This window comes from Pocillopora damicornis, chromosome 12 (assembly GCF_964200805.1).
Source record: "Pocillopora damicornis chromosome 12, jaPocDami1.2, whole genome shotgun sequence".
In the NCBI taxonomy this organism is placed as follows: Eukaryota; Metazoa; Cnidaria; class Anthozoa; order Scleractinia; family Pocilloporidae; genus Pocillopora; species Pocillopora damicornis.
Genome location: NC_142681.1, coordinates 6,615,567 through 6,642,936, shown reverse-complemented (window position 1 = coordinate 6,642,936; position 27,370 = coordinate 6,615,567). Strand labels below are relative to the sequence as shown.

Sequence of the window (27,370 nt, the reverse complement as noted above, 5' to 3'; positions counted from 1 at the left end):
TTAGACGCGTTTCGTCTAACTGCCGTAGACTTCTTCGGGGAGTTTTACAAGTTAACACTAACCACCTGTATTTATAAGCCATAGTTAGCGGCTATACGGGGGCCAATGACCATAAAGGCTTGGCCGGACCTACGAATAGGAACAGGTGAAGTTGCGAAAAATTTGAAAATTTTTTGGGGCAAGGTAGGAGAATTCATTTGGGGACCACGGATTTGGTTTTCTTTTTTCGTCACGCACGTCACGCAGCAAGTTACAAAACGTAAATATAATTCTTCTTGGTGCCTTTCCGGATGCCACCGATGCCTTTTCCGATGCCTCCATTGTTTATTACAGCAGTAAAAGATATACGTGCCATCAATACTTTTGAAAAATGCTAACATTTCGGCTTTACAACACTATTGTTTTTTGCAACTACAACTGATATGTCTCTATATGAAGTATTAAATTTGTTTCCCGCTGACCACTCGTATTTCAATCTCCTGAAACTCTGCTGGGGGTCTCGAATCAAGATAAAACCCAGGCCCTAAACTACTTGATCTTACATGGCACTCCCTCGCAATCTAAAGTTAACTGTTTCTACCTTTAGCGTCACGTACGGTCAGGAATCATGTCTCTCGTCGAAGAAAACTGGCAAACAACGCGACCAACCATCAGGGAAAGAGCCAAGTTCCTGTTCAACACTGACCGCTTCAGCGATGTGAAGTTCGTTGTTAGGAAGATGGATGGTGAAATCGAAAGTAAATATGTAATTCCTGCTCACAAGTTTGTTCTGTCGATCAGCAGCCCTGTGTTTGAAGCCATGTTTTACGGTGAGTTGGCGGAGACTAAAGACTCTATTGAACTGCCTGACTGTGAGTACGAAAGTCTGCTGGAGTTGTTTCGTTTCATGTACAGCGATGAAGCGAACTTGAGCGGAAGTAATGTGATGGGAGTGTTGTATTTGGCGAAGAAATACTTCGTGCCTTCACTGGCTGATAAATGCACCGATTATCTACAAGATAAGCTGGATGCGTCAAATGCTTTTAGTATTTTACCTAAAGCTCATCAGTTCGATGAGAAAAAGCTGGTGAAACGATGTTGGAAAGTAATCGATGAACACTGCGAAGAGGCTTTAAAATCTGATGGATTTGCGGCACTTGAGAGATCTTTAATTGAAGAAGTAGTCAAACGCGACACACTGAATATTGAAGAGGTAGAGTTGTTCAAAGCTGTGGACTCGTGGGCTACAAAGAAATGCAAAGAAGAAGGCTTGACTGCAGATGGCAGTGTAAAAAGGAAAATTATTGGAGAGAATATCGTAAAAGCAATCCGTTTCCCAGCCATGAAGCAACAGGACTTCGCTGGTGTTGTTCTCGACACCAAGATACTCACACCAGACGAAGTCTATGATGTTGTGAAGTATTTGAACTCAGTGCTAAGCTCCTCAGTAGGATTTCCGGTAAAGAAAAGGCAAGTTATTTTTGCTTGTTGCAGATTTGAAAATTTGGACAATGTTGACTCAAGCTATTCTTATTCTTCTGGTAAACAAGACTGTCTTTATTTCTCAGTTGACAAAAACATTTCGTTACTTGGAATAACGTTATGCGGGAGTGAAAACAGTGAATATTCTTTGACTATACACATAAAGAAACTTGACGGTGTAAGTCTTGATTCTGTATCCGGGAAATTTCTCTCTGTTCTCATTGAAGAAGAACCGCATTCCTTCTATGGCTTCAGAATTCTCTTTAACCATCCAATTGTCATTGAAAAGGGAATAAGATATCGTATCGAAGCTTCTATTTCTGGTGCGAATTCCTGTTTTGGTCGAAATGGTCAAAAGATTGTGGCTTGTCGTGGGATCAACTTTAGTTTTAAAAGCACCTCTAATAACAGCGGTGGAACTGGAGTTGAACAAGGGCAATTTCCAGAACTCCTTTTTCAAACGATGTAACTGTTACATCTTCTCGATTGAACGCTGCCCCCGATTACGCGCGGCACTCGTGTCCTGAAACACCGCATCTGAGAGCAAACATTTCCAGGAGTTTCCTTCCCGAAGAATAGCCTCATCAAGTATTATGATACATAACTAGGTATTGCAAATATTGTACAGCTCCGTTAACGACAACAGACCTCAAATAATCCCTGAGTTGAACTGCAGATGACCACGAATGACCCCTTTAAAAAATATGGAATGGCATAGATTTGTTTTTCTGACATTCTAGAAACAGCTAATTCGTTACAAACTTAAGGTAGATGAAACCTAGAGACTATAAACTGTTTATAATCTCTTGGTGATACTTAGATATTGTAAATGACGACATTAAGGAAATTTAATCAGCCCCTTTGCCTGTAGTTAAATACGTAAGCCTTGATCTGGATAGTCCGGCACTTAATTTATGCCAAATTGATTCTGACCTTTCACAGAAATCATTACTGCTTCAATGAATGGATATGAATTGCAATGAGTTTAATGATTGAAATTTCTAAAGAAATGGCGTGAAAAGATAGATAAATTAATTTGCATTTTTTCTGACCAATTAGAGTAATAACCAAGTAACTCATAGAAGTAGTAGTATTGGTTGTAAATTTTTGTAAAATCTTTGGTCAAGAAATCTTAGCCTGTAGCTCGTAGCTCGTGGCCACGTTGCCACTAGTTCCAGTTATATTGTTTATATTGTTTTCGCGACTCACATAAATCTGCAAAATACACTTATGTTGTAAAAGCATCAGTTTTCCTTACCTAGGTGATCGTGTCATCTAGATCACTTGAGATCGACAAGAAGAGAGCATCCACAAACACTCCATTCATTATATGGAACCTCACCGGTTTTGCACTTGATATCTAGAGCTTACTGCGGGATTGCGTTACGTTTTCTTCTTTGTCTGGATTTTATTTTCTTTCCATAACCTTAGTAGGTTACATTAATCTTCTTTGAAAAGAAGGATTGCTTTGTTTTGTTTTGCTTTTTTTTTTTGAGAGCCAGCCCCACTTGGGTTGCAGTTGGATCTACTTGCACTGCAGTAAAAACCCACATAAGAGAACAACTGGATTAAAAAGGCTGAAATTTGGTAAAAAATGTACCCGGTATACACTCAAGAACACATTCAACCTGAAAAATGAAAATTGTTCTTATATAAAAAAAAAATTTGGCCGCCAGTTAGATTAGAATAACCCACTAGGGTGCAGTACTAGGGTACATCACTGGAAAGGGGGAGGGGGAACTGGTGCATTTTGAATTTGCTTGACTTTTGCTGAGTTTGAAGTGATGTTTTACGGTGAGTTGGCGGAGACTAAAGACTCTATTGAACTGCCTGACTGTGAGTACGAAATTCTGCTGGAGTTGTTTCGTTTCATGTACAGCGATGAAGTAAATTTGAACGGAAGTAATGTGATGGGAGTGTTGTATTTAGCGAAGAAATACATCGTGCCTTCATTGGCTGATAAATGCACCGATTATCTACAAGATAAGCTCGTTGCGTCAAATGCTTTTAGCATTTTGCCCAATGCTCATCAGTTCGATAAGAAAAGGTTGGTGGAACGATGTTGGAAAGTAATCGATAAACACTGCGAAGAGACTATAAGATCAGATGGATTTGCGACACTTGAAAGATCTTTAATTCAGTTAAAACTTGTTGTCAGTTCCTTTGTATTTATTACCAGTGGAAATTAAAGATGTCAGTAATCGCTGACTTATTTTGGTTTCTCAATTGTTATTCAATGCCACATCTTGGAACCACCTCGATAATTTGAAAATGTTGGAAACGACAGAGGTTTTGTTAGGACTGGCATCTCGATCAAAAGCATTTTCTCACTCTTTACACATTTTTTTATACTACTCCAGCGTAATTGTCGTAATTACCAGCGTCTACTCGTCTACTACGTCATCTCTCTCAGAAAATGACTATTGCTATGACTATTGCCGTCTTGAGTCTTTCAAAGAAGAGTTCCTTGAAGAACTGAAGAAATCAGTGTGCTCAAAATTAATCTCAATCGTGCACTCTCAGTTCTGACTCGAAATGTTATAATCAAGGAGATCGAACTGTTTTTCGTGTTGTTCCGTAGTAAGCAGGAAAATTTTGCCTTCTCAGCTTTGGTATTAAGTTACATTCATGAACTAGATATGCAAAAAGACAAGATAAAAGATTGCTTTGAAATGTATTGAGAACACCTTAGCCCCCCGACCCTCAGCCCAAATGTTCCAAATCAAGGAACTGGGCCGAGAGCATGAAAACGAGGTTTCCCGCTGTTTTTAAAACATCAAACATTCAAACATGGCCGTATGAGTCGAGTAGGAGTGTTACAAGTGAAAGCTTTCTGCTTTTAATACTTGACAGAGTTCCATTCATCCAGTAGATTTGTACTTTTTCACATCATGGTTAAGTTAACTAAATGGTATTTAACAAAGGTAAACTTTCGTGAGCGAAAAATCGATCAATATTCGAGCAAAATACATTGGATTTCCGATTTGTACTTGCAGATGACAACAATTGCGCCGTGTTGTTTTACTAAGACAAATTCTGATGCTGTTGAAATGGAAAAATTCTTTGCAACGAATGCGATCACCAGTCTATGACATTTAATGGTGAGTAGGAAAAGCTTCTATTTTATTATCTTTAGGGACAAATATGAAACGATGAAAATTTAATTTGATATTATGATAATTGTAACATTTATTGTACGATCGCGAGTTTAGCAAACAGCTTTCATTCTTCTGCTGATTTCTAACGATTGCCATCACAGTTAGTGAAGCAAAACTCATTCTCTATCACTTCGAATGTGCAGAAATGATATGTAGCAAATCTACGAGTTAGTGGGCGTCGCGTGTTCTCCCATTTCAAGAGGGCAAATCCTCAAAGTTGTCATTTTGCAACTTGCGTACAAAATTCAAACATAATGCTGTGCATACCACAAGCCATTTAACCCGAACTATGTAAGGATTTCAGTTAAAGGGTCCCTATTTCAACTTTGATGTGCTGCACGTGTTTATTTCCCAAATAAACCGTTTACTATGAGTAAATGCAGCAAATCACCACTGGTTAATTAATATTCCATGGCATAAGTTGATGGGATTTAGTCGAGTTTTAAATGTGTTCGTTGGACCAAATGAGTTCAATATAATCTGTAAAGCCTTATTACCTTTGTTCCATAGTCATTCATTACCTTAATCACATTATATTGCTAGCCATTCTGTAACAACAGTCATGAGTGGAAAACAAGTGAAAAAATGGTAGTCACACCTTCTGGAAGGTGTTATTGGGGTTTTTTTCATGTTTCATTGTGCTTGGTTTTTTATGCATTTTTGCCTCTGCTTTTAAATGGCAAGATTTCTCATGCCAAGAAACTGGTCTTGTTCTCACTTATTTTCTGCTTTGGTTTGCTGCGGTGAAAGTCTGGGAATGCCTGGCTAGGTGAAGTAATAATTAAGTGCTGTGAATGAAATCTTTACATAGATTGTGACCATTATTCTCAGCAGAGGGTTGCTTTGTTAGATGATGGAGAGCAGAGAACTCTCCTGCCCAACATATTATGGCATGAGCTGTTTTTTTTATTCATACATGGAACCTTTGTGCACTTCATGTATACTCTCCTGTCATTTACACTTTTCTCCTGCTACCTAGTTTTTTTAAATTAGATTCTTGCTACTTAAGTCTATATGTGTTTTGACAAGCTTTTGACTCACAGGGTAACACTGTGTTTGACTTGTCATTTGCTTCAATATCCCGCATACATCTGAGTGACAATAAAAGGCAGGACTTAAACTCAGCAGTAGTTTTTTGCTTTGGAGTAGTAATCAATGCAATGCAGACTCATACGCAACTCCATCTGATAGTTTATTACTTCATACTTGAAAGGGTGGAAAAGTGGTTTTGAGATTGCAATCTCCTAACAGATAAATTAAGAAGATGTGACATGGTTTAGCTGTGCAGTCCTAGACAAGCTTGTTAGCAACATCTAAGACAGAAAACTTATAAAAACAGCCACAATGTTTAAGAGAAGGTTTTTAAATTGGCTGAATCTTTTTTAAATATGATGCATGTCTTCAATCAGTGTAGAGCATTCTAGCGACCATTCCTTGATTGTCCTCACCTGGAAAGAGAAAGGAAAAATAATAAGACAAGTACGAGATCACTCAAAACACTCAACGTTATTTTTCTCTAAGTGTGGGATGTGACCACACCAGCCCCTCAACACTTTACTTTTTGCTTTTTCTTTGCTTTTGCGCAGTGCTGAATTTGGCTTCTGAACCTAACCCTGATGAAATGCATCCTAGCTGCTATAAGGATGCATTGTCAGTTTTGGGAGCCATTTTGCAGAGAGGTCCATCGTTTCTTGTTCTTACCACAAAAGCCACATGTAAATGGACAGTTTTTCAGCAGGTAGTTCTTCCATTCCTCCACTGTACAGTACCCTTTGTTCTTGCGTCGTTCGCACAGCTGTTGAGGCTCAACATCGTAACAGTCATCTACAAACGAAAAGCAAATTAAGGTTCAATCATGTATAGCTTACATGCTCATAAACGAATTGAGTAAAAAAGAGAAAAACATCTCACTCACTTTCGCAAACTCCAGAATCCTCCCTGCAAGAATATGATGCCTCTGAAAATTACAATCAAAAGTTTTAAACTTCAAGTGTCGCACACATTCTTTAGCGCTTAATTAGTAATGCTTTCTTAGTATTGAATAACTGTTACCAAATGAGCTATAGCTTATACCAATGACGACTTGACCGCTCTCAGTTAGCTTTGAATTTGTGCGAAAGCGCCGTTGCAAAGGTAAAAAATTATCGAGTTGATTTTTTTGTGCTTGTGATTTGCTAGGAAAGACTATTGTCTGCAATTTATGACTCTGCCAAAACTGTAATAATACCATGCGTTACTCCGTTTAATTCGGTGTTGTTCTCTAACCATATGGCCTTTTTTCACGACTGGGGAGAGGTATGCTAAACATCAACAGTAAACACCCCATTAGGCTTTTTTTCTTGATTAAAAAAACTAAACTTACTTTTGCAGTAGCCACATGTCTCTGGGCAGTTCTCTCTGAGAAATTTATGGTTTCTTTTCGTGAAGCACAAGTCTTTCCTCATCGAACAAAATCTTCCACTCTTCTTGTTTTCGCAATCTGTAAGAAACACCAAGTAGGAATTAGTTAAAGATGTACAATTTTTTGCTGTACCTTGTGGTAGCACTGGTGAATTTTGCGCAATGCGAGCAATTAATGCATACACGCTACCGCTAAATACTAGTTGAAGGTTTTTAAAAACACATCTGTGGTATTTCATCGCGAATCATTTATGCTTAAAATTTTTTACTCGTGAGTTGCGCGCGCACATCATCGGTGGCCTATACTATGGTCGGAGCTTGCCAACGAGGTAAACTGCGTGTCATTCTCTCTGAGACGAGTGCAGCGTATCCCTTTTACACTGATATCATTAATTTATAATGAATGCACGAAAAAAATAGTTTGAGGAAAAGCAGTTCGGATCGTAAAGGTTGTGTTCTTTTTTCAAGATGAATTACATGTACAAGATCTGCGATCGCAGTCAGAGAGGAAAATGAGATGAGGGGGTAAAGCTTCGATGTCTTCCATTATTTGGAGGGTAAGGGAGCTTGAAATCACTTAACTGAAAGATTACAGCCGAGAAAAACAGATAGGATTTGTTTTTTTATGATTTTATTTCTCTAATGGTCTTTTTATAACTATTAGTTGTGCCAGTTTTGAACTAAAATGTCTCGTTGGTGTTTCCCTTTCAAAGGGGACTTGCTTTAATTCAGGGATTTCCTATGGCTGATTAAGCTGCCTGTAGTCGCAGATTTGTTTTCTTCCATCATAGTTGGTCAATTTATGATCATTTGAAGGAAAGGTTTGTAAAACGATAATATGTATGAAATGAAATTTAAAATGTAGAAAGAGTAATTCGGTACCAGGGCATCCCTGTCCGTTCGGACCAGTGGCAGCGGTAATACCGTCCCAGCAACAACCGTATTTGGATATTTGTTTTCCATCGTAACACACCTCAGGCGACGGAGGCTCTAGAACCAAAAATGTGTTTTAAAAAGACATTTTGGTTAACTTCTTATTCGAACGTCCGGTCACCCAAGTTCAATACAGAGAACAAGTAGCATTTCGGGGCTTGAAATAACTTGGAGATTACCGTGAAATTTTGGTTTCTTTTGAAATGATATGGATAATGGAAATCTTTCTTAGTAGTTAAAGCATAGAGTCTAATTTTAACTAGGGAAGAAAAATTTCTTCTTTGGATTATCATGAGAATTTGTTTTATTATCATCATCTGATTCATAATTCGTTAGATTCTCGCGATCTTTCGATGTCTCACTGGGCTAAAAGTGTAAAGGGAATCCAAGTACTGAACTCTCCCTGAAAGTTAAAGGTTTGCAAACGTGGAGCTTACCACAGAAGTTGCAAGTTTCAGGGCAAAGTTTCCTCATCATTCTCTGGGCTCTGCGAGATAATGATGTGCAAAGTCCTCTTGACTTCCACGCTTTACATTTTGTGTTCAAGTCCTGGCACCAATCTAGAGAAGAATCGTTATAAAGGATTATATTTGTCAGAAATAGCCGGATTCAATAACCTTTAAGAAAAAAGGAATACTGAGAACAATAGCTTGATTTCTCCGGCCTAAAGTTTTCTACATCTTTGCACTGCTTGCTTCTAGCTGTTTCCAATAACATCCCTTTTGAGGTTACGAACAGCACGAGAGGTAACACAAATCTTCAAACCGGTTGGACAATCCCTTTACCTGCTAACTTTTCAAGAAATCCAAGCAATTTTAGGCAGTAATAATAGGTACTACAAGTGGTAACCTTTACCGGTTACCACCTGAAAACGCAAGCCCTCTCAAAACTTTTAAGTGGGAGAAATTCTTCGTTTTCATTAATTTTTGATCTGCTGTTTGCTCGGTTTAATATAGTTCTTTACAAAATACAGAGCTTTTTGTTGATACACGGTAAAATTTAAAAGAGTCCCTTGTGAGTTCAAGTAATAATAAACCAGAATTTGATGACGCTGATTCGCAAGCTTTCCTTTTAATTGAAATAAAAGTTATGTAAACCTCCAGGAACTCGCGCCGATCGAAATCCACAGTGAATCAATTCGTACTAATTTGAAAATGGTTTCATGCTGTTAACATGGATTTTACGAAGTTTCCTAAACCGTTAATTCGCGTTACTTTTGAAAAACTGTAGCTGTTAAGTTGATCGTGTTTACTTTTCAGCCCTACGCTTTAATTTGATATTGTTTTACTCAAGCAATGTCTATGTACTAACTCAAATTGGTACATTTCCACTGAAATCTTTACAAAACTCGGCCTATTTTAAATTTTTGCTAGGGAACGATTTCACCCCAAGAGCCCCCCAAAATTGTGAGATGTGTAAGAATTTGCGTGGCAAGATCACAGTTTGATAATTTGCCTCGTCACATTTGCATGGTTTTATCCTGTATTTACGCGATAACTTATAATCGTTCCGTGCCAGCTAACTTTTTAATGATCTGTTCACGATTGTTTTCCAATTTGTTCACACTACAATTGCACTGTGTGAACGAGCCCTGCTGCTGACATGTAACGATTCACTTGTAAATTGTCATTGTCAGGGTCCTGCCGGCTGTTAATTTCAGTTGAGTGGGATATTGGGGAACGGAAAAGATCTCTTTTTTTTAAACTCAAGTTGAGTTTCAATGAGCAGCTGAATTGATGATTAAAGTTACGGCTGGAAAATGTTTTCAAGATTCAAGAGTGTGTTTTGGCATCTATCTTTCTTTAACTCCATTAATACAATGAAGAGAGCTAAACTTTGATGGTGTATACTTTCAATGTGAGCAAGTTGAAGGCCAAATATAACCACATATAGCATCTCTTTACTGCTTTGATGGTGTATGAAGGCCACTCATCCTATATATGATTGTAAATTCTCCTCTCTGATAAACTATTTGTTAGAACTTGGATGTGTAATAACATAGTTAATCCTTGAATTCTTTTGCTATGAACCTACAATGTGTAGTTCAATATTCGGCCATTTTAGTTAAAATCCCTTGTATCATTCTTCTTTTTCTTATTTTGAAAAACATCCCCCATCTATATCTGACTCTTGCTGCGTTTTTTATTACAACGCGGTAATTGTCCCTGAAGTATGGTCGGTTAGTTTATGGCCAATAATCGTCACGATAGTCAACAAACTGTTCGTGAAATTGACTTTGACCAGTTGTTCGGTAGTGCATCGCGACTATCATCTCTTTACGATGTTTTAAATATTGTGGCGCCGAACATCGTGATCAAGATGAAGACATTTATAAGGAACATTTCCCAGGGAAGCCGATCATGATAATTTCGACAAATATTTGGAATCATGGCAGATGGCGTGAAGAGTTCGAGGGAGGGGGGTCTTGTGTATTAAGAAACATTTGAAGAAATAGGATTATTCAGGTTAGAAACACTGAATATGGTGTTAAAAGCAACTTTTACGATCTCCTAAAACAATGGCTAGTTTCTGCTATGAATTCAATTGTGATTATTAAGAACTGGATTACATATTAACAGCCTTAATGTCGAGTCTTAAAAGGTGTTAAGATTGAAAAAAGTTGAGAATTCGATTGGTGTATGTCTCTCACTGGTTCCGTTTTGGCCTTATTTTCGGTCATTAAGAATTCTGTCGTATTTTGAAGACTGAAGCAGCTTATCCTGGTACAAAAAGAAATCCCCGAGGGCGCGATGTTTTCAAGTAGCTTTGAGAATAGAATTTTCGGTATTGTTTTCGACCACGTACAAAATAATTTATAATTAATCGAGCTGTTGATGAAGGTGCTTTATTGTGTCAGAGGGCTTACTGTGTCTGGTACACGCTTTTGCCATCCTTTAATGTATTTTTTTGCAGCTTTATGATGTACTCAGAAGTAGCAGCGAGCAACAAAGTGCAAACACAACATAATTCAAATAAACATTACATTTAAGAAATGGAGACAAAATTATTTTTCATGTAATTTTTCATGTTATTCTGTGAAAGCGCGGGTTTCACTACCTTCCCTATAGATCATGAAATACCTGTAACTTTGAGAAAAGGGACCTATTGCTGAACCTCCTGCGGAAAAAAAATTGAGCTAACGAGCGAGTCTTATCTCTAAATTGATGCAAATGACGGTTATGTTAAATTGCTGTTAAACTTGACCAGTGTCGGAAGTACCCAACTCCTTACTTCCTGAGCAAATTCTGCATATACCTCCAATTGAGACATCTGGTTTTGAGTAGCTTTTGGATGAACAATTCCTTTTAGTTTGCTGTAATAATTACATGACCATCATCTTCTTCAGTTTATAATCATCAGATGTGGAATTCATCTGCCCATTTAAGTAGTAAGATACACTTACCGTTATAAACTCCATTTGACACATTTGTGCACGAGAGAAAGACAATAAATACTCCGGCCAATAACTTGAAGTTCCTCTGATACTCCATGGCTAACTCTTGCACTGATACAAGTGCCAAACTGTAGGCTCTGTGAAGGACGTGGCAGGTCTTTTCTAGTATCCAGTTCGTGGGTTTTGATCGCCTGTGCGATAGTTAACCTGTTTTGTACTTGCTACAGATCAACCCAGACAAAGAGTTGGTGGTTTTCGTCCCGTAGGACCCCTGTGTCTGTGCTTTCTCATTTCCTCTTTATTTCTATGAAGTACTGAAAAACAACGTAACGATCCCTTCATTGCAGGCCACATATCTGACCTCCATGTAGTGACAGACACAAGAACGACAGGGAGACCTTCGTGTTGTCAGCGAGAGATATCAGATGAAAATAAGAAAGGATGAAGAAATCTCATTAATCTTTTATGCTTTCTTTTGAATTTGAGTTCATAATTAGAAAGACTTAAAATTCTACTAGAGCTTTGCGTGTTTGGCTTCTCTTGTAGGTCACAAAAAAATAAGTTTAGTTTTGAATTGGGTTTTTCTGCCTGTGGTGATCTTAGTGGTCGGTAAAATGATTGATTGAAAAAGTAGAATACGCAGATGTACTCAAACAGCCAAAATTTCGGTTTTGCGTTCGGTTTCTTCAATCGTATTTTGAAAAGTTTCTTTTTCTTGATCTGAGCAGCTTGCATAAATGTAATTTTCGATGGAACTTAAGCAATATGCAATCAATATCGTGCGCTTATCTCTTTCTTAGATTTTGTTTGAGTCAACATAATAGCATGATTTGAATTGAAAGAGGGGTCTCATACTCTTATAGCGGTCTCATACTCTTATAGCGTACCTTGTTTATGTCCAATAATTCCCCGACTAAAATCATCCTAAATGCATGTGTATGAGGTCTTGATAACTTCATGCCGCGTCCACGATTTTTTTCTTGTCTTGTTCTGGACGTTTGTCTATTTTATGAAATGAAAGACGATACGAGAAAATGACAATTTTTTCCACTTTGGCAAGCTCTGACGATGACGAAAACTCAGGAATTCTATTAAACCTTTTCATTCCTGATTTTGACTTGCATCTAATTTTCCGTATAGTATTATTGCCGAATCATGCAAACACTAGGCTCATGAGAATAAAGGAACATGAAATCGCCGACCAATGAAGCTCTTGATTGTTAAACAAATTCTCCTCGTCAGTACCATAGGAAATGTATGGAGTACAGTATAGAGAATTTGCATACAATAAGCAAAAGGTTAGCGCGCGTTAAATTAAGCGCCTTGAAGTAGCAACATAACATCAAAAACATTATCAACATCAAAAAGTAGTTTAAAAAATAAACGATCCAGAACTAGAGGGAATCAATGTGCTAAACCCTGCGAATTAAAGTGTTTTTAAAAAGCAATCAATCTTTGAAACACCGTGTTAATTTTCCGGTTTTAATCTGCAGAAGTCTGGTGGCCCTTTTTCCTTAATGACCCATTTAACTGATTGGCGAGAGGTCTGCTAATGAGTTGTTTCCCAAAAGGGTTGGTAAGAGTGTTACCTATTTGTGGAAGCCACCGCTAATAGTGAAGAATGATGTTAATCCTTGTCAAATGTGCGCATATTCGCTATAATGTCGTATTCTTCCTTCTTTAACTAGCAGATCGGCTCAGTTCTGCTCTCTTTGGCTTGCATACACACGAATCACCAATAGATGTTATTTTCATCGCTATTCCTCCCTCTATGATCGAGCTTAGTGTTTTTTTAATTATATACTCGATTTCTAAGTAAATGAAGAAAGTATCAAACAGGAACCAAAGAATTCTATCCGTGTGTCCTTTGGCCCTCGTGTTCCGCCTGTCTGACATGAGGTTGGGCGGGAACGACGTATCGACTACACCTGATCGGCTTTTGATAATCATGGAATTAAACAGTAATCATGTAATCTCGTGCAATCTCTCTAAGTCATCACTTGCAACTCAGATTTACTAAGTTTGTGTCAAATGCTGATTCCAGCGGTATCAAGGACGATTGTTACGCAAGTGCCTGCCGTTATTGTTTGGCCTATCTTAACAACGACTCATCTGAAATTCAGATAATAGACCATCCGGAGGATTTGGGACTCGAATTGTTGCAAAGGACTCAGATTTTATCTTTGTTACAGGTTCGTGACAAAATGGTTAATACCTTCTCTTTAATCTCCTGATTACGGAAAATTGTAATTCGCCAAGAGGGGATTGTCCTTTAATCTTCAGCTGTGGCTCCTTTGCCAAGAAAAGCTGAGTGACTTTTCTGCTTAAGATACGTAGCTGTCAATGCCAAAAGGAAAGTTTTCGAATTGAAAACACCACCAGTTTAAGTAAACGTCGTAGAAAATTTTAATCGATTATCAAAAATTGAAACTGACTATCAGAAATAACCCGGGATTGCGTCGATGTTGCGTTTTCTCCATGTAATTGGCGCTACTCTCTTAACCGATCACTATAAGAATAAACCCAATCGCCACTCCATCACGCGCATTTTTTAACTATTAACCCTTTTAACCCCTCAGAGTGACTAGCATCTTGTTCCTCCTTACAATATCGGCCCTGAATCAAACATGACGGTCACGAGAATAAAGGAAATGATCACCAACTAAAGAAGCTGTTGACTGTTAAGAGAATTCTCCTTTCATGAGAATTTAAAAAAAAGTTTGGAGAAGGTGCATACTGATGTAAGGGTGCAAAGGATTAAAATCGAAGTTATAGGCTTGGAAAGGTTGTCAAAATGGAGCCAGCAACCGGCGCATTTCACCGTCCACTCTGAAAAACGCGCCGGCTATTCCGAGTGCTTGGGGCTCAATTTTCAGCCTGGAAGCATGACATTGTACCGGATACCTGGTATCACAATCCGGTTTCTCAAAAATGGTTTTAGCAAACCTGTTACTTGATTTTTCTTTTTGTGGATCGTTATTATATTTTCTTTTGTTGTAATAAGTCGTCGCGTGAGTTTCGTTCTGGTGTTACGGAACACGATAAAGTGCGGGCAAAGGCAGTGACATAGGAAAAAAAGGAGAGCTCTTTGACTGCTCGCACCCCTAAGCGCTTTACATAAAGGTAACGCGTTTTCTCATTTGATTGCCTTTCCTACATGTGTATTATAATGTTTTTTTTTTATAGTTTTAACACAAGACAAACAACAACATTCCATAGTACCCTCAAATTCATATCTTTGGAATTGTAACGATTTGAGACGCTTTCACCGCCGGCGCCTCAGACAGTTGGCAACTACACAACAATCTATAGCAACTATCTACAAGCAAGTTTTTTACAAATCTATTACGAAGATGTTGCTTTTTAGTTTCTAAACTGAATCTTTTTTGTAGAGTTGATTACAAACAAAAGCTTTATTTCTTTGTAGCAAGTAGAGGGTCCCAATCACCCTAGTCATATCCCAAGGAGGGTCCTCACACTAACAGCACTTTCTGGAAAATGAGAAAAGGGAGCAATACGTTAGTTTAAGTTTAACATAGAACAAGAAGGCGTAGCAGGATTTCTCTTCGACGCAAGCATAGACACGGTGCAAGCATAGGCAAAGTGTTCGTGCTCGAATTTCATGAGCAATATTTCCCCAGAAACATTGCCATGCTAAAATAGTTTCCTCATTCCGTTGGGATAAGACCAAATCCCAGAAGAAAATGTTTTTATTTACATATTTTATGGAGGCTAGCACAGTGTTCTATTTGCTACAGATTGAGAAAAGTGTTTTAGATTCCTAGTTTTGATAGGGACGTACCCTTGTACCAAGAGTTTTCCAAACTCAACGCAATGCCCGCTAGCAGGCTGCTGAAAATGTTCGGGGACCATTCCTCGAACGCTCATATGAACTGCAAATTGAAGGAAAAGTGACTCACCGCTGGATTTGCAGAAACCACATGTCTTTCTACAGTTCTCTTCCATATAAGCTTTCCATCCCCTTATACCCGTACACAAGCCTCTTCCTGCCCAGTTCTCGCAATTGGAGGTCATTCTTTCATCAAAGCACTTTCCTACACGAGACATAGATTGTTAAAACGCTATTGACGCGATTTAAAAATCCATTTGGTGTTACTGACGACAGATCTCCGCGTCGCTAATTACTCCGTCCTTAGATACAAAATTTCTACTTAACAAATAGATTCCCTGTTGCAGTGCGTCTGTTCAGTGAAGAAAAAAAAAAGAAAAAAAAGAAAAGGTGGCACACGAGGCGCAGCTGAGTGCGTCACTGGTGTTCTTACCGGTGATCAGTGATCTGTTCAGTGCAGACTAACGGCGAAATAAAATCTATTGGTTTTATGTAATAAAGAGACAAAAAATCAATCATCCGTCTGTACTCCGATAGATCACAAGTAAGAGGTAATCATTGTGAGTAATTGAGCTCATTATATTGATTATTTATAACTGAACCAATTATAACCATTTCAATTTTGTCAAATGTGATTGGTGCATTGGCTGCTTTATTTTTTACTAATCACTCTGTAGAGTTGTAATCGCACAGTTGCCTGTAATCGGACAGTAAAGCAGCAAATTATGCTCTGTCCACTCTGTCAAAAATGCCAATCACAGAATTATAGTTACCATAGCAACAATTACTTACCCTACAGAACTGGGAATTTCCCTAATGGAAGAATTTTTCAGACAAATATTTTTTTTTCGGAAATTGTTATGGTAACGATTACTCGTGATTGATCGTAATTTACAAATAAGACTCCCACTTTGTGGTTGTCCGATTTTGAAATCACTCGTATGATTACCGACCGAATTTGATGCCACTCGTTCCTATTACCATTATGGATCAAAACTATAAAAATATTCTGGAAGATGACTGGTTATCACCAGACCTATTTGAGAAATGGTAGGAAAGTGTACGCGTCATGCTTGTAATTGGACACTACGCGTCATGTATGAATGCATATGCTGTCACCGCGCCTCTCGCCGAGTCAACCGATGCCTTTTGGGAAAACGTATAACCATTGGCTCGTTTGTTTCGCAAGCTTTTGTCATAGTTTTGATTAAATGGTAAGCGGATATCGTTTAGTCACTAATGAATGAGACTCCAGTCGGTCGTATTACCTTTACTTATTCTGAAGACGAGGCAGTAAAGCTGTATGCCACTTACCACACTTTACTTATTCGGAAGACGAGGCAGTAAAGCTGTAAGCCACTTACCACACTTTACTCATTCTGAAGACGAGGCAGTAAAGCTGTATGCTACTTACACCACACTTTACTTATTCTGAAGACGAGACAGTAAAGCTGTAAGCCACTTACCACACTTTACTCATTCTGAAGACGAGGCAGTAAAGCTGTATGCCACTTACCACACTTTACTTATTCTGAAGACGAGGCAGTAAAGCTGTATGCTACTTACACCACACTTTACTTATTCTGAAGACTAGGCAGTAAAGCTGTATGCTACTTACCACACTTTCCACATTTCTTCGGACAGTGAGTTTCTCCAAAGGTTCTAGCGTTGTAGAACGGAGAATTGCAGGTCTTAAACAGCCGACAAGCTCGTGGATAGGTGTCCTCACAAGCTATCACAAGCAGAAAACAACATAATTAGTTGATAAAACTTTAAAATTTATATATCGTCGCCGTAAATATGAACCTTTTACACCGTAAAATTGGTATCCATATCCTCTACAGTCATCTTTATACATTTCCTTTTAGTACCGACGAGAAGAATTCGTTTAACGATCAAAGCTTCTTGGGATGGTTATCATTTCCTTTCTTTCCTTGATCTTAATTAATGATTCAGTGGTATTACTTTAAGGGGAATTTACATTCTGATCACCCTTAGGGTTTAAAAGGGTTAACTACCCACCGTGTTTTCCGATTACTAAGAGAAAACTAGCCGCTGAAGAATCGTGTTTAAATGCGTAGATTTTTAACCTTGGGCGCCGTTATTTAAAAAATGACGAGGCGGCGAAATTAGCACTCACGTAAGCATCCTTTTTCATGCGGACCCAATGCTTCTTGTCCATTCCAACAACATCCATACCTTGAATTGCGAGCCTCACAATCTGCGGTAGGACTCGGTGCCTCTGTCGTGAAGAATTCAAACCTTTAGTTACGAAGACAACTTTTAACCACACTAGAGATTACGTGGAAGGTATAACTATTCTCTTCATGGTGCTTCACTCGGTTTATGAAAAATTTTCGGAACGATAATGTGTTTCTGGGAAAGTTGCGCTTGTTACGGATACTTTTTATTTTTCTTCTATTTTCGAGTTTGATGGTGATAGCCAGATTAATAACTTGAAATGGTAGATGAAAAAACAAAACAAAGCAAAAAGAACTCTGGCTTTATTTGGTTTCGAATTTACAGTGTAGCTAAGTATCTTCGAGAAATATTAAATAAGCGTAGAGTTTTTAAAAACTCCAAAAAGAAGAGTTTAACCTGTGTGTCGATAGTAAATCCACGGAGTTGAACTCAAATGTGAGCAAATCCTGCGAGTTGCAGGGTGGAGAGCTTGAAACCGGGACTAACAGATTTCAAGCTCAGCGCCGCTGAGCTCGAAATCTGAAACCGTGTGGTTAGGCTAACCACTCGGCTACACTGCCTCACCTTCTAACGCTCACAAGTTTAGGAAAACTCAGGTATAAAAATCAATTCATTAGTACTTACTGCATCGCCTGCAAGTGTAAGCACAGTTATTTCTGAGAAATTTCTTTCTGTAACTGGATATAGAATCGTCGTCACATTCGTCTTTATATTTGTTACAGTCCCTCAGGTCGATGCACAACTTAACTACAAAAAGCACAACAAGGAAATAAGCAAACAAATGAGTAAGTAATGAACGAAACAAGACGTTCAGGAATTGACTATACGAAGAGAAATAGTTCTCATTTTCAACTGCAAAAAAGAGTGAAGCGAACTTTTCTCCTACTCATCTTTTCCAATAAGATAACTGTTATTTGACCGTCTCTTACATCTGATCTTAACCCTTTACACCCCTACATGAGTATGCATATTTTCCATACTGTTTTCCATAGTCTTCTAAAGGTGCTGACATGGAGAATTCAGTGTTGGTCAATGTTGACCAACACTGGCATGGACATGGAGAATTCAGTATTGGTCAGTCAAGAGCTTCTTTGGTTGTTGATCATTTCGTTTATTCTCGTGACCTTGATATGTGATTCATGGGTGATATTGTAAGGAGAAATTAGATGTAAGTCACTCTTAAGGGAATAAGGGTAAACAAGAGGTATAACTGTTGATATTAATTAAATGTGTACAGCTTTGAATGTATGTATATGAACCCCACCTACCTAAAACGATGTGCATGTTGGTCTTTCCTCTACATTAGGTGGGATATATGTTTTTACAACATTGTCAGTTATGTGGTCAAATTCTGAAATGACGTTTTTACTAAGTTTCTTCCGGTGCACTTCTTCTTCTGAGTCAATTGAAGATCATCCTTACAATAGGCACAATTTTCCTGGGGAAGAAATTGCGGTGGGGGGGGGGGGGAGAGGAAGGGCTAAACTGTATAGTTCACTACATATTTAACAAAAGGACTGTCACTCGTGCTTTTATAAGTTTACCTCCACAACCGGCCTGTAAAGGCCCCTCAGCAGCAGTTTTTTGATCTGGACAACAACCATACTGAGTTTCCCAGCAGTTTTCCTCTGTTGAAGACAGGAAAGATGACAGCGTCAACTTGTCAAATCGATGAGCATTTCGTGTGAGCTAAAGACGCGTTTCCTGGCGTTGAAATGAATTTGGGCGAGCCTCAAAGTGTGCTATAAGTAGGTCAATTCTGATTTTCGATATCCACTTTTTCAAATTTAGGCTATCTGCAAAACCGCTCTAGTGCGAAAACACACATTCTAAAAAAAGAAAATCTTCCTACCAACGACTTAGCACCTGCCCCTGTTTTGAAATAGAGGCTTTGCGAAGTTCACAAATGCATGGCCATTTCTAGAATGTTTTCGTTTAAGTTGTTCGCCGCGGTTTGAATCGAATCAAAAACGAGGGAACTTACTGCAGAATTTGCAAGTTTTCCTGCACCTCCGTTGCATCCATGCTTCGTACACTTTTTCATAGCACATATAGTTGTCCGCATACTGTTGACAGTCGGGAAACTCGTCGATGCACTCTGCATGACAGTAAGTTTAGAGATAAATATAAACAGTGAACCAGTGACTGACTCTAAGGACTGCCTTAGAGACAAGTAAGAGAATTGTAAATTATGTGCGTGGGGTGGAGCTGTGGAGTAGTTCATTTGGCCATGTGGCCAGAAAAAGCAAACCAATTGTCGAAGAACTTATTCAAAACATCGGAAAATAGTGAAGGTATATAAGCAAGGACATTTTTGAAGGGAATTGCATCTGGGCAAGCTTGAGCCCTAAAATATATCCTTATCGTAATCAAAAAATTAAGCGCGATTAGGATGATGAACCGACGTACGGGAGAGAACAGGCTCGATGCATTTTTCCCACAAAAGCGTTTAGCATACCTCTGAAATCAAGTTTGGTCATTTTGCATTTAACAACGCCTACGGATTTTTCAAGTTTAAATGAATTGTTTTCCAACTTACTCCTTTCATCATGAAGTGTCTCGTCCTGCTGTGGTTTGTACCAAGCCCTTGGACCCTCAGATTCATCTGTAGACTCGTCCGATCGGACAGACATCTGCTCAACACTTTCGAACAATCGTTTTATCTCAGCCATCGATGTTTGCGCTGTTATAAGCTTTTCTGAGTTGGCAAATGGGAACACTTCGCCCTCACCAAATTCCGTCTGGGGAATGTCGTGTGCGTACCATGGAACATCTGGTAAAACTGCAGCGAAAATATATTTAAATCTCTGTGAGGGCGTCCTTAAGTGACAAGCTTCCCACCCTTCTTTCCACGATGTCGGGTAATTAATTGGTGCCACTCCAAGTATTCAGTCACTTTCCCTCCCTTTTCCTTAAGGTATCTCCCTTTATTTCTACTCATGAACGTCAAGGACTTTACTTCAGCTTCAAGAAGGGTAAGTCGTCGCTGAAACAATTTTAGTTTAAAGACAGAGGTGACAATAATGGACAGATCCTCCTTATCTGTGGGTTGCGTTACTCTGGAGTTTTGGTTTTAGTTGCGTGACTTGGCGTACACGACAAGCTTTGTCGCCTAATGATGGTCATTAAAGAACAGATGTCTTCATGACCTAACCGCAAACAAGCGTTCGTTTTACGGTCATTATTAAGCAGTGATCGAGGTCATTTTTTAAATAATCTTATTGACAGCCACGAATTAACGAAGACCCACGAAGCGTGAATGGCGCATTTAGGGTGGGTCTTAACCCATAGTTAAATAACTATGCAAGGTTGAAAAAAATGAACAATCCATCAACGTAAACCAAAGAAAATCGTGACGGCTCAAACACAAGTGATTCATCTTTACGAAACTGCGTTATGAGACAGCACTGCCATCCGAACTATTTGTTGTGGTCCTGTCGCGTTTCCGACCCACAAAAGTATGTGGGCACGACACATTCATCGAATTCAGGGTCGTTGATGTATTTCTGAAATTAAATATAGTTCTACTTTTCCCGTTAACGTTGACCGAAATTCTACCGACGAATTCAATCTTAGGAATCTAAGTACAGTCTTGGAAAACAACGCCTTCCCTGGCCACAATTTGCATTTTCAGAATTTTCTTTAAAAAGATTAGTTGTACAAGTTATTTTATCCCTGCGTGCCAAGCGGGCCGTAATATGAGGATGACTAACGAAGTAGATCTTTAGCCTCTTAGCAGGTTGTCACCCCGAGCTTAAGAGTGAAAACAATCGAATAGACTCCTTCAGCGTAAATACGTTAGAAAGCAATTATTGTTATTTAACAGTCTACCGCAACAAAAATATTTCCTTTACTGTATTTAAGGAGTTGTTTAGCCCTTCGTCTTTTTCATTTCCAGTTTGCGCGTTCATGGAAGGAAGGACTTGAAATCGTGCCTGCATCTTAGTAAGGTATTGTAAGAACTTTATGTCTTTGATTTCGGTGGTTTCTGTTTGCTTTTTCAAGGTATAAGCCGTTTACGCGCAATTTCCGGAGAGTCTTTAAATAGACAAATTTGATTAATGAAAGATTCCAACCATTATCACCCAATACTCTTTAACGAATAAAAAGATGTCATAAAGCTAAAATAATGATAACAATTAAAAATCTAACGCCTTGGCAGTTGTAAACGAGTGTAAAATATAACCTTTCCATGACGTTCTCTTCTGTTTCATGAATGATAATTTTCGCCACAGCATGTTTAATACGAGATCAATGATGTTTTGCGCGCGCGCTCAACGGAAAATTTTTGAAGTACTGTAATCTCAAAATCAACTGCGGATGGAATTGATCGCTTCAGAATTGACAAATTTGGTGCTCTCTTCGTTAAGAAATTATAAATTAGTATTGAAAAGAGAACATTTCAGTCAGTGATGAAGAGGAACTTCGAACTTTTGTACGACCACAGAACCGTTATAATTCATTAGTAAGGCGGCAAGAGCGCGTAATACGGTGCACAGAAACCCAATCTTACATCAATTAGGAAAGACCATCGCTCTACCTACCGTATTTTGCGGCTATACATTCCAAGACAAAGAGAAAAACTATAACTGGTAAGTGGGCCATTGTAGAGAACTTCTGTAGAGATCTGGGTGGCTGTATTACGCTTTCGCAGTGATGTACTCTATGGAGCCGATCGCCGATGTGAACGGAACTAGTCGCGGAGCACGCTCCTATATACGCTGGGGAACAATGGTCACTTTTGAACAGTTTTGAATTTGGCGCTCCGCAGTGTTGAAATCTGAAACGAGAATTTGGCATCATAATAAGTTCAGTGAGGTTATTAGATTAAAATGTCACCCGCACTCTCAAGCTGAAATGACAAAAAGCTTGGTTTTCACCATTTAAGTGGTTTCCGCTTGAGATTGGAACGTTCAGGAAGTCACCGTCATCTCAAGGTTATCTCGTGAATACGTTTGGAACATTTCTGTCATGATTGCATTAGTGTCACCACGTAGTTTGCGCCAATTGTTTTTTGACCGTTGTAAAATTTCCTTTTTACGATTAAAAGCAATCTTGGTGTAACCAACCTTGCACTGTCTACTGTGGTGGGACACAAATGTCACTATGGTGCTCTTTGGATGAATTTTAAAACACAAGGCAGGAACTGGGCGCGCCTATATCATTTGAAACATTGAATAAGTACTTAATCATATTTTAACGAGTAATATTCCTTTGGCACTTTTCCTCAGTTAAAAGCTGTTTATGACTTAAAGAGTGTCGATTTGACTCGTGTTTATCACGCGCACCAGACATAAGGACTAGTGGAAAGTTTTTATTGCTAAAGGCACGAATATGGGCGTTATACGTTAAAAAATAAAGAGTCTGGGATTGAAACACAAACCACATTTAATTCGAATTTGCTGAAAAAATCCAGACAGTCGTGCTGTGTGTATTTTAAAACAAACACGCTGCATGCCGAGCATATATTACAAATCGTTAACCTTTTTTCTCAGTCCGTGGTTACGCCCGCGGAAATGAACAAAAAAAATTGCAGCGTTTTGCCGCCGATATCTCTCCGCCCACAAGTTTGAATAAACTGACCACTTGACCCTAAATAGGGTTTTATTGAAATATGCTGAGCAGCATTTCTTTCTTCAATTGTTCTCTGCGATGATGGATCTCCTCCTGGCTAAAACAGCGGCTAGAATTTGTAGATATCACGTTGTTGGTGACAGTTCAATGTCGTTGTTATCGTAGCAACTATTTACTCTTTCAACAATTGTATTGTCTTCAGGAAATGGAAGAGAGTAAAATAACTTAGACTAGTAACGGAAGAGTGTGATTTTGAGAAACAGACGCTGTCTACCTAGTATCAACGACGAGAGATATGTGAATTAGATGAGCGGCTGCTTTTATTAAAAAAAATTTGTATTCAGCGTAATAACTAAAGCTATCATCGGTAAAATGAACAAAGGGAGTAAGATTCTAAAGAAACTGCAGTGCTGCGTCGGTAGGAGAGTATAACTGGGTAATTTAGTATTATCAACTGAGTTCATAATACTTAATTACTCTGTTATCAGTATAGTAAAAGTACGTTTAGAAGTCAAACGTGAAAATCTGAACCATCACTGTGACTACTGCTAGGGGATATATTACATCAAGAACATGCATGTAACAATGAGAGCCCAGTTAGAATACGTGTGCGGTTTGTTTCCTTGTGTTTTTGTTTTTCCAGATAACTTGCTCGCAGTTTGGCAAGGGTCAATTCCGGTTTTCAATTTTGCGCATCATGTAAGAGAGTGCTGGACAAGAGATGACATCAGATGTAAAACAGATCCTTTCTTCAGTTGCCATAAATTCTTGACGAAAATTCGTTATTTCATTTTTGGCATAACTTGTTGTAGATCTCATCTCGTGACGCTATAGCTTCGGTATCGAGAATCTAGCGAACAATCGTAGACGCGCCAACAGGCCAGCCGTAACTCTCGAAACGTCTTCTTTGGAAACTCTTTACGGTGACCAATTTACATTATCAACTCAGTTCATAAAACCAAACTGTCTTCTTGTATTCCTCCGAAGCAGCACCACGGTTTCTTTAAAACTTACCACCTTTATTCATTTGCAGGCTATTGTCATTCGTTGAATTTTGGTAGCGTTGTAGTCTAAACAATGTCCTTTTTATTGGATAGCCTGTACTAGTCTCCTTTCTAAATATCGAAGGGTTTTCAACCGAAAAATCTGAACTTTACAAGGTATTCTTTCTTTTCCCTGTCTGGAGCCCTGAAAATCGATTAGCCTCAGGCAAGTTTATTTTTGAAGCAGTAGATGCAAACAAACAAGACGACATAACATAGACTCTCTTATCGACTATAAACATGGAGGCTTTTTTTACGTGCATTATCTCGTTTCCGTTCGGTTTGTGTTTTCTCTGAAAGGTTTTTCGATTAATGCTTGTGATATCCTGTTGTTTTAAAATTTATTATCGCTTTGTGCTTGATATAACTTAAGCTACTTTTATGACTCAAGGGTGAAGCTTCCTAAAGTATAAGAAGTATGATCATTCCATTTTATTCTGGCGTTAATTTTTACCTGCCTTGGCCGTGTAGTGAATTCGTTATTCGGACCGAATCTGCCCGAATTTTTTACAGCGTACACAAGACAGAAGTGGCTCATAAAGTTCAAAAGCAGCGAACAATAATTATTGACAGACCTAGAAATAGAGCTTGACAATCCGCGAAATTTGCAAGAACTTCTTTTGAAACGGAAAGTTGTACTTGGCGAACATTTTCAAGGTCCCGCCTCAATGTACAGAAAACTAATCTGTGCGAGAAAATGGAGTTTTATCTTTGTTCTTGCTCTTTCAGTTCATACAGTTCCCGTTTATGAGTAACTACACTGTATATTATCCAGCTACCCATTTTTCATCTCTGCCTCTGAGAACCATCCATTAAAGGTTTGTTTGATTATCCCACCCGGAGGGATGTTTAAAAAAATTCAAAGAAACACCTCCCAAGGGGTCCTCCAGAATTCTTTATCGTGAAATCTTTAGCATGGTTGACTGCATCGAACAATGGCATTCGTATATTCTACTGATAAGTCTACCATTCACTGTTCTTTAGCCAAGTTAATTCACATTAATTATAGCTGTATAAATTTAACAGCCAGTCAGTTATTTTGTTGCACAATGTTAGTTGTTTTGACTCGTACTCTCCTCGTTCGCTTTCCTCTGTAAGTAACTTCTTTACCCGTGTGTTCTGACTTTTGCATGTTGTGATACTGCTCATGGTTATTCTTGTTATCTTAAAAACTTTGTATACTCGTCTACAGTAGAGATAAATATAGTTGTGCTGGATTGTATGGGATTTTACGCTGGCACATACTGTAATGACAAAACGAGTGTGAGATTGAAAACCATTGAAGCTTATAAACTATTATAAGTTACGCGCCAAGTTATGCGCTTAAAGATCGCCCTTACATAGCATTAAATGAAGCTGATGGCATTTAGAAGAATCTACACCCATATAATTTGTTGTAATGATGCTAATATAAGAAGCTTAGAGTTAAACCAGCGCTACTTACCTTTTTTAATGTCCTTCACATCTGATTGTTCAACCACTCATCTGTGATTGTGCATTCTAACACAAACACGAAACCTAACTCATTAGCATAGATAATCAAATGTATCGAGTTAATTACTTTAAATAATTTCAATAGTTTGTCTAGAAAAAAATCGAAAGTTTGTAAACAGCATCAAATCAAAACCGAACTCATTAGCATAGAAAAAAAAACAATTGATTAAACCGAATCTAATAATTGTTTTATTATACATTAGACAAAAAAAAATATGGTTACCACAGTAAGTGGAACTGATTATTTAATTCAAGACGTGTAAAAATACACAAATCAGCGGCACATAATTCGATTAACAAAAAAGTCTTAGCATTTGACAATATTTTAAAAATTGAAAAAGAGCTGCATGACTGAGAAAGTAAATAGAAAATAAGTTTAACCGAAGAAGACATAACGATTGTAAAAAGCCAAATTAAACTTTTATCCGATATCCTACTTAGTCAACGAAGCAAATCTAGAAGTCCTGTTTTTTCTTCTTCATTGACGGCAAGCAACACAAAGCGCGAACTTGACATTATTACCCTTCGATGTCATGCACCGTGGTCATACGTTTACGTAACATGGTTACGCGTGACCATAAATGACCTTGACATGATTATTGTATAATTTGCAGTTAGATGACATCCCAGACGCTGATTTCGAAATACTGTAAGCTTTTGGCCAATCCGAGAAGAGATAGTAAGTTAAATGCATAATAATCAAATATATCGAGTTAACTACTTTGAATAGTTTCAATCTTTTGTCAAGAAATAAGATCGAAACTTTGTAAATGGTGTCAAATCAAGCTTAAGTCTTCCACAGGCTTTGAGTCGAACAAATTTGTTTTTTTTCCGGTACGTCAAACCACACAGCGAAGATTATTCAAGGTTGTGGGTTCCGTCGGGGAATTGCTTTTAATTATATAAGCTATCTCTGAGTCACTGCACCCTTACACTTGATATCGAGTGTCTTTATTGACTAGACGAGCGAATCCACTTAGGTCTAAAAAAGGACGCAGTAAAAAAAAATGGCAAATTTCTATGAAATTCCGTCAAACCGAGTGAATGTTCATGGATTTGACGATTTTGGCGAGTTTTAGTCCAATTCGCCAAAGTGAAATCAACTTGGCAAAATTGACGATTCTGACGAATTTTAGTCCAATTCGTCAAAGCGAACTCTGGACATATAGAATCAGAGCATGAGACATATAGAATCAGAGCATGAGGGAAATTATGTGAGGTGTCGGATACCATCCAATGGCAGTGTAAACGAAGTATCCATAAGTTACTCGTTAACTATGGCAAAAACAATCAAGAATGGCAAAGTAAGCAGAGGATAAACACGTATGCGAACGACTAAGTTGAAGAAATTCTCAAATTTGCGTAAAACGCGAAATACTTTTTAAACTTGATGTTTTTTTGTGCCTATGGTGTTTGCTTACGGCAATTTTTATTATGTCGCAAGCGTCGACGAACATTCAGAGACTTCACTTACAAAAATTAAAAAAAACTTCTTGTATTCGTACAGTTTAGTTTTCAGTATATTGTGGCAGGACCTTGAAAATGTCCGCTTTGAACAAGTTTCCCTTTGCAAATTTCGCAGTATTGTCAAGCTTCATTTTAAGGTCTGTTGTTATTTATTGTTCGCTGCTTTACAACTTTTTGAGCCACATCGTTCTCTACTTCTGTCTTGTGTAGGCTCTTTGATGGCGGATCCCTCAAAAGAAATTTGAGTGCTAATGCTAATAAATACATTTGTGGTTCACCTCTTGCGTTTCGTTGTTCCAACTGTATCATCTACATTTATATAAATATATATATATATAGACATATACATATATATAAAACATAGTGAAATTTTGAAGTATTCGCTTACGCAGCT

At 38.3% G+C, this 27,370-nt stretch overlaps 2 protein-coding genes and 1 pseudogene across 3 annotated transcripts; 1 reads left to right on the top strand and 2 right to left on the bottom strand.

Moving 5' to 3' along the window:
• Positions 1-517: 517 nt before the first annotated feature.
• On the top strand, positions 518-2,702 carry LOC149036250 (BTB/POZ domain-containing protein 6-B pseudogene; annotated as a pseudogene). The gene has a single exon (XR_016181455.1). The product of XR_016181455.1 is annotated as a BTB/POZ domain-containing protein 6-B pseudogene (transcript).
• A 3,096-nt stretch (positions 2,703-5,798) lies between these two features.
• Positions 5,799-11,785, bottom strand: LOC113671911 (uncharacterized). The gene is made up of 7 exons (XM_027188173.2): positions 11,356-11,785; positions 8,390-8,512; positions 7,902-8,009; positions 6,982-7,098; positions 6,535-6,576; positions 6,321-6,443; positions 5,799-6,067 (listed from the first exon to the last, which is right to left on the bottom strand). Exons 1-7 carry the CDS (start codon positions 11,441-11,443, stop codon positions 6,021-6,023), a joined length of 648 nt encoding a protein of 215 aa, XP_027043974.2. The 5' UTR covers positions 11,444-11,785; the 3' UTR covers positions 5,799-6,020.
• A 1,943-nt stretch (positions 11,786-13,728) lies between these two features.
• On the bottom strand, positions 13,729-25,535 carry LOC113671915 (uncharacterized). Its single transcript, XM_089190700.1, has 10 exons — positions 25,460-25,535; positions 21,943-22,178; positions 19,938-20,180; positions 19,383-19,496; positions 18,943-19,026; positions 18,023-18,145; positions 17,337-17,438; positions 16,815-16,928; positions 15,267-15,401; positions 13,729-14,837 (listed from the first exon to the last, which is right to left on the bottom strand). The coding sequence occupies exons 2-10, from the start codon at positions 22,001-22,003 to the stop codon at positions 14,800-14,802; spliced, it is 1,014 nt and encodes a 337-aa protein (XP_089046826.1). The 5' UTR covers positions 22,004-22,178; positions 25,460-25,535; the 3' UTR covers positions 13,729-14,799.
• Positions 25,536-27,370: the final 1,835 nt, after the last annotated feature.

What these genes read in the sequence shown, in the direction of transcription:
- LOC113671915 (XM_089190700.1), bottom strand. Translation starts at nt 22,003, where the DNA reads ATGGCCCACTTACCAGTTATAGTTTTTCTCTTTGTCTTGGAATGTATA. An exon ending in ATGTATAGCCGCAAAATACG is followed by an intron (nt 20,181 to 21,942) that starts GTAGGTAGAGCG and finishes TTTTCGCTGCAG; the next exon opens with TTTTACCAGATGTTCCATGG. An exon ending in GACACTTCATGATGAAAGGA is followed by an intron (nt 19,497 to 19,937) that starts GTAAGTTGGAAA and finishes ACTGTCATGCAG; the next exon opens with AGTGCATCGACGAGTTTCCC.
- LOC113671911 (XM_027188173.2), bottom strand. Translation starts at nt 11,443, where the DNA reads ATGGAGTATCAGAGGAACTTCAAGTTATTGGCCGGAGTATTTATTGTC. An exon ending in TGAAACTTGCAACTTCTGTG is followed by an intron (nt 8,010 to 8,389) that starts GTAAGCTCCACG and finishes TTTTGGTTCTAG; the next exon opens with AGCCTCCGTCGCCTGAGGTG. An exon ending in GAACGGACAGGGATGCCCTG is followed by an intron (nt 7,099 to 7,901) that starts GTACCGAATTAC and finishes TGTTTCTTACAG; the next exon opens with ATTGCGAAAACAAGAAGAGT.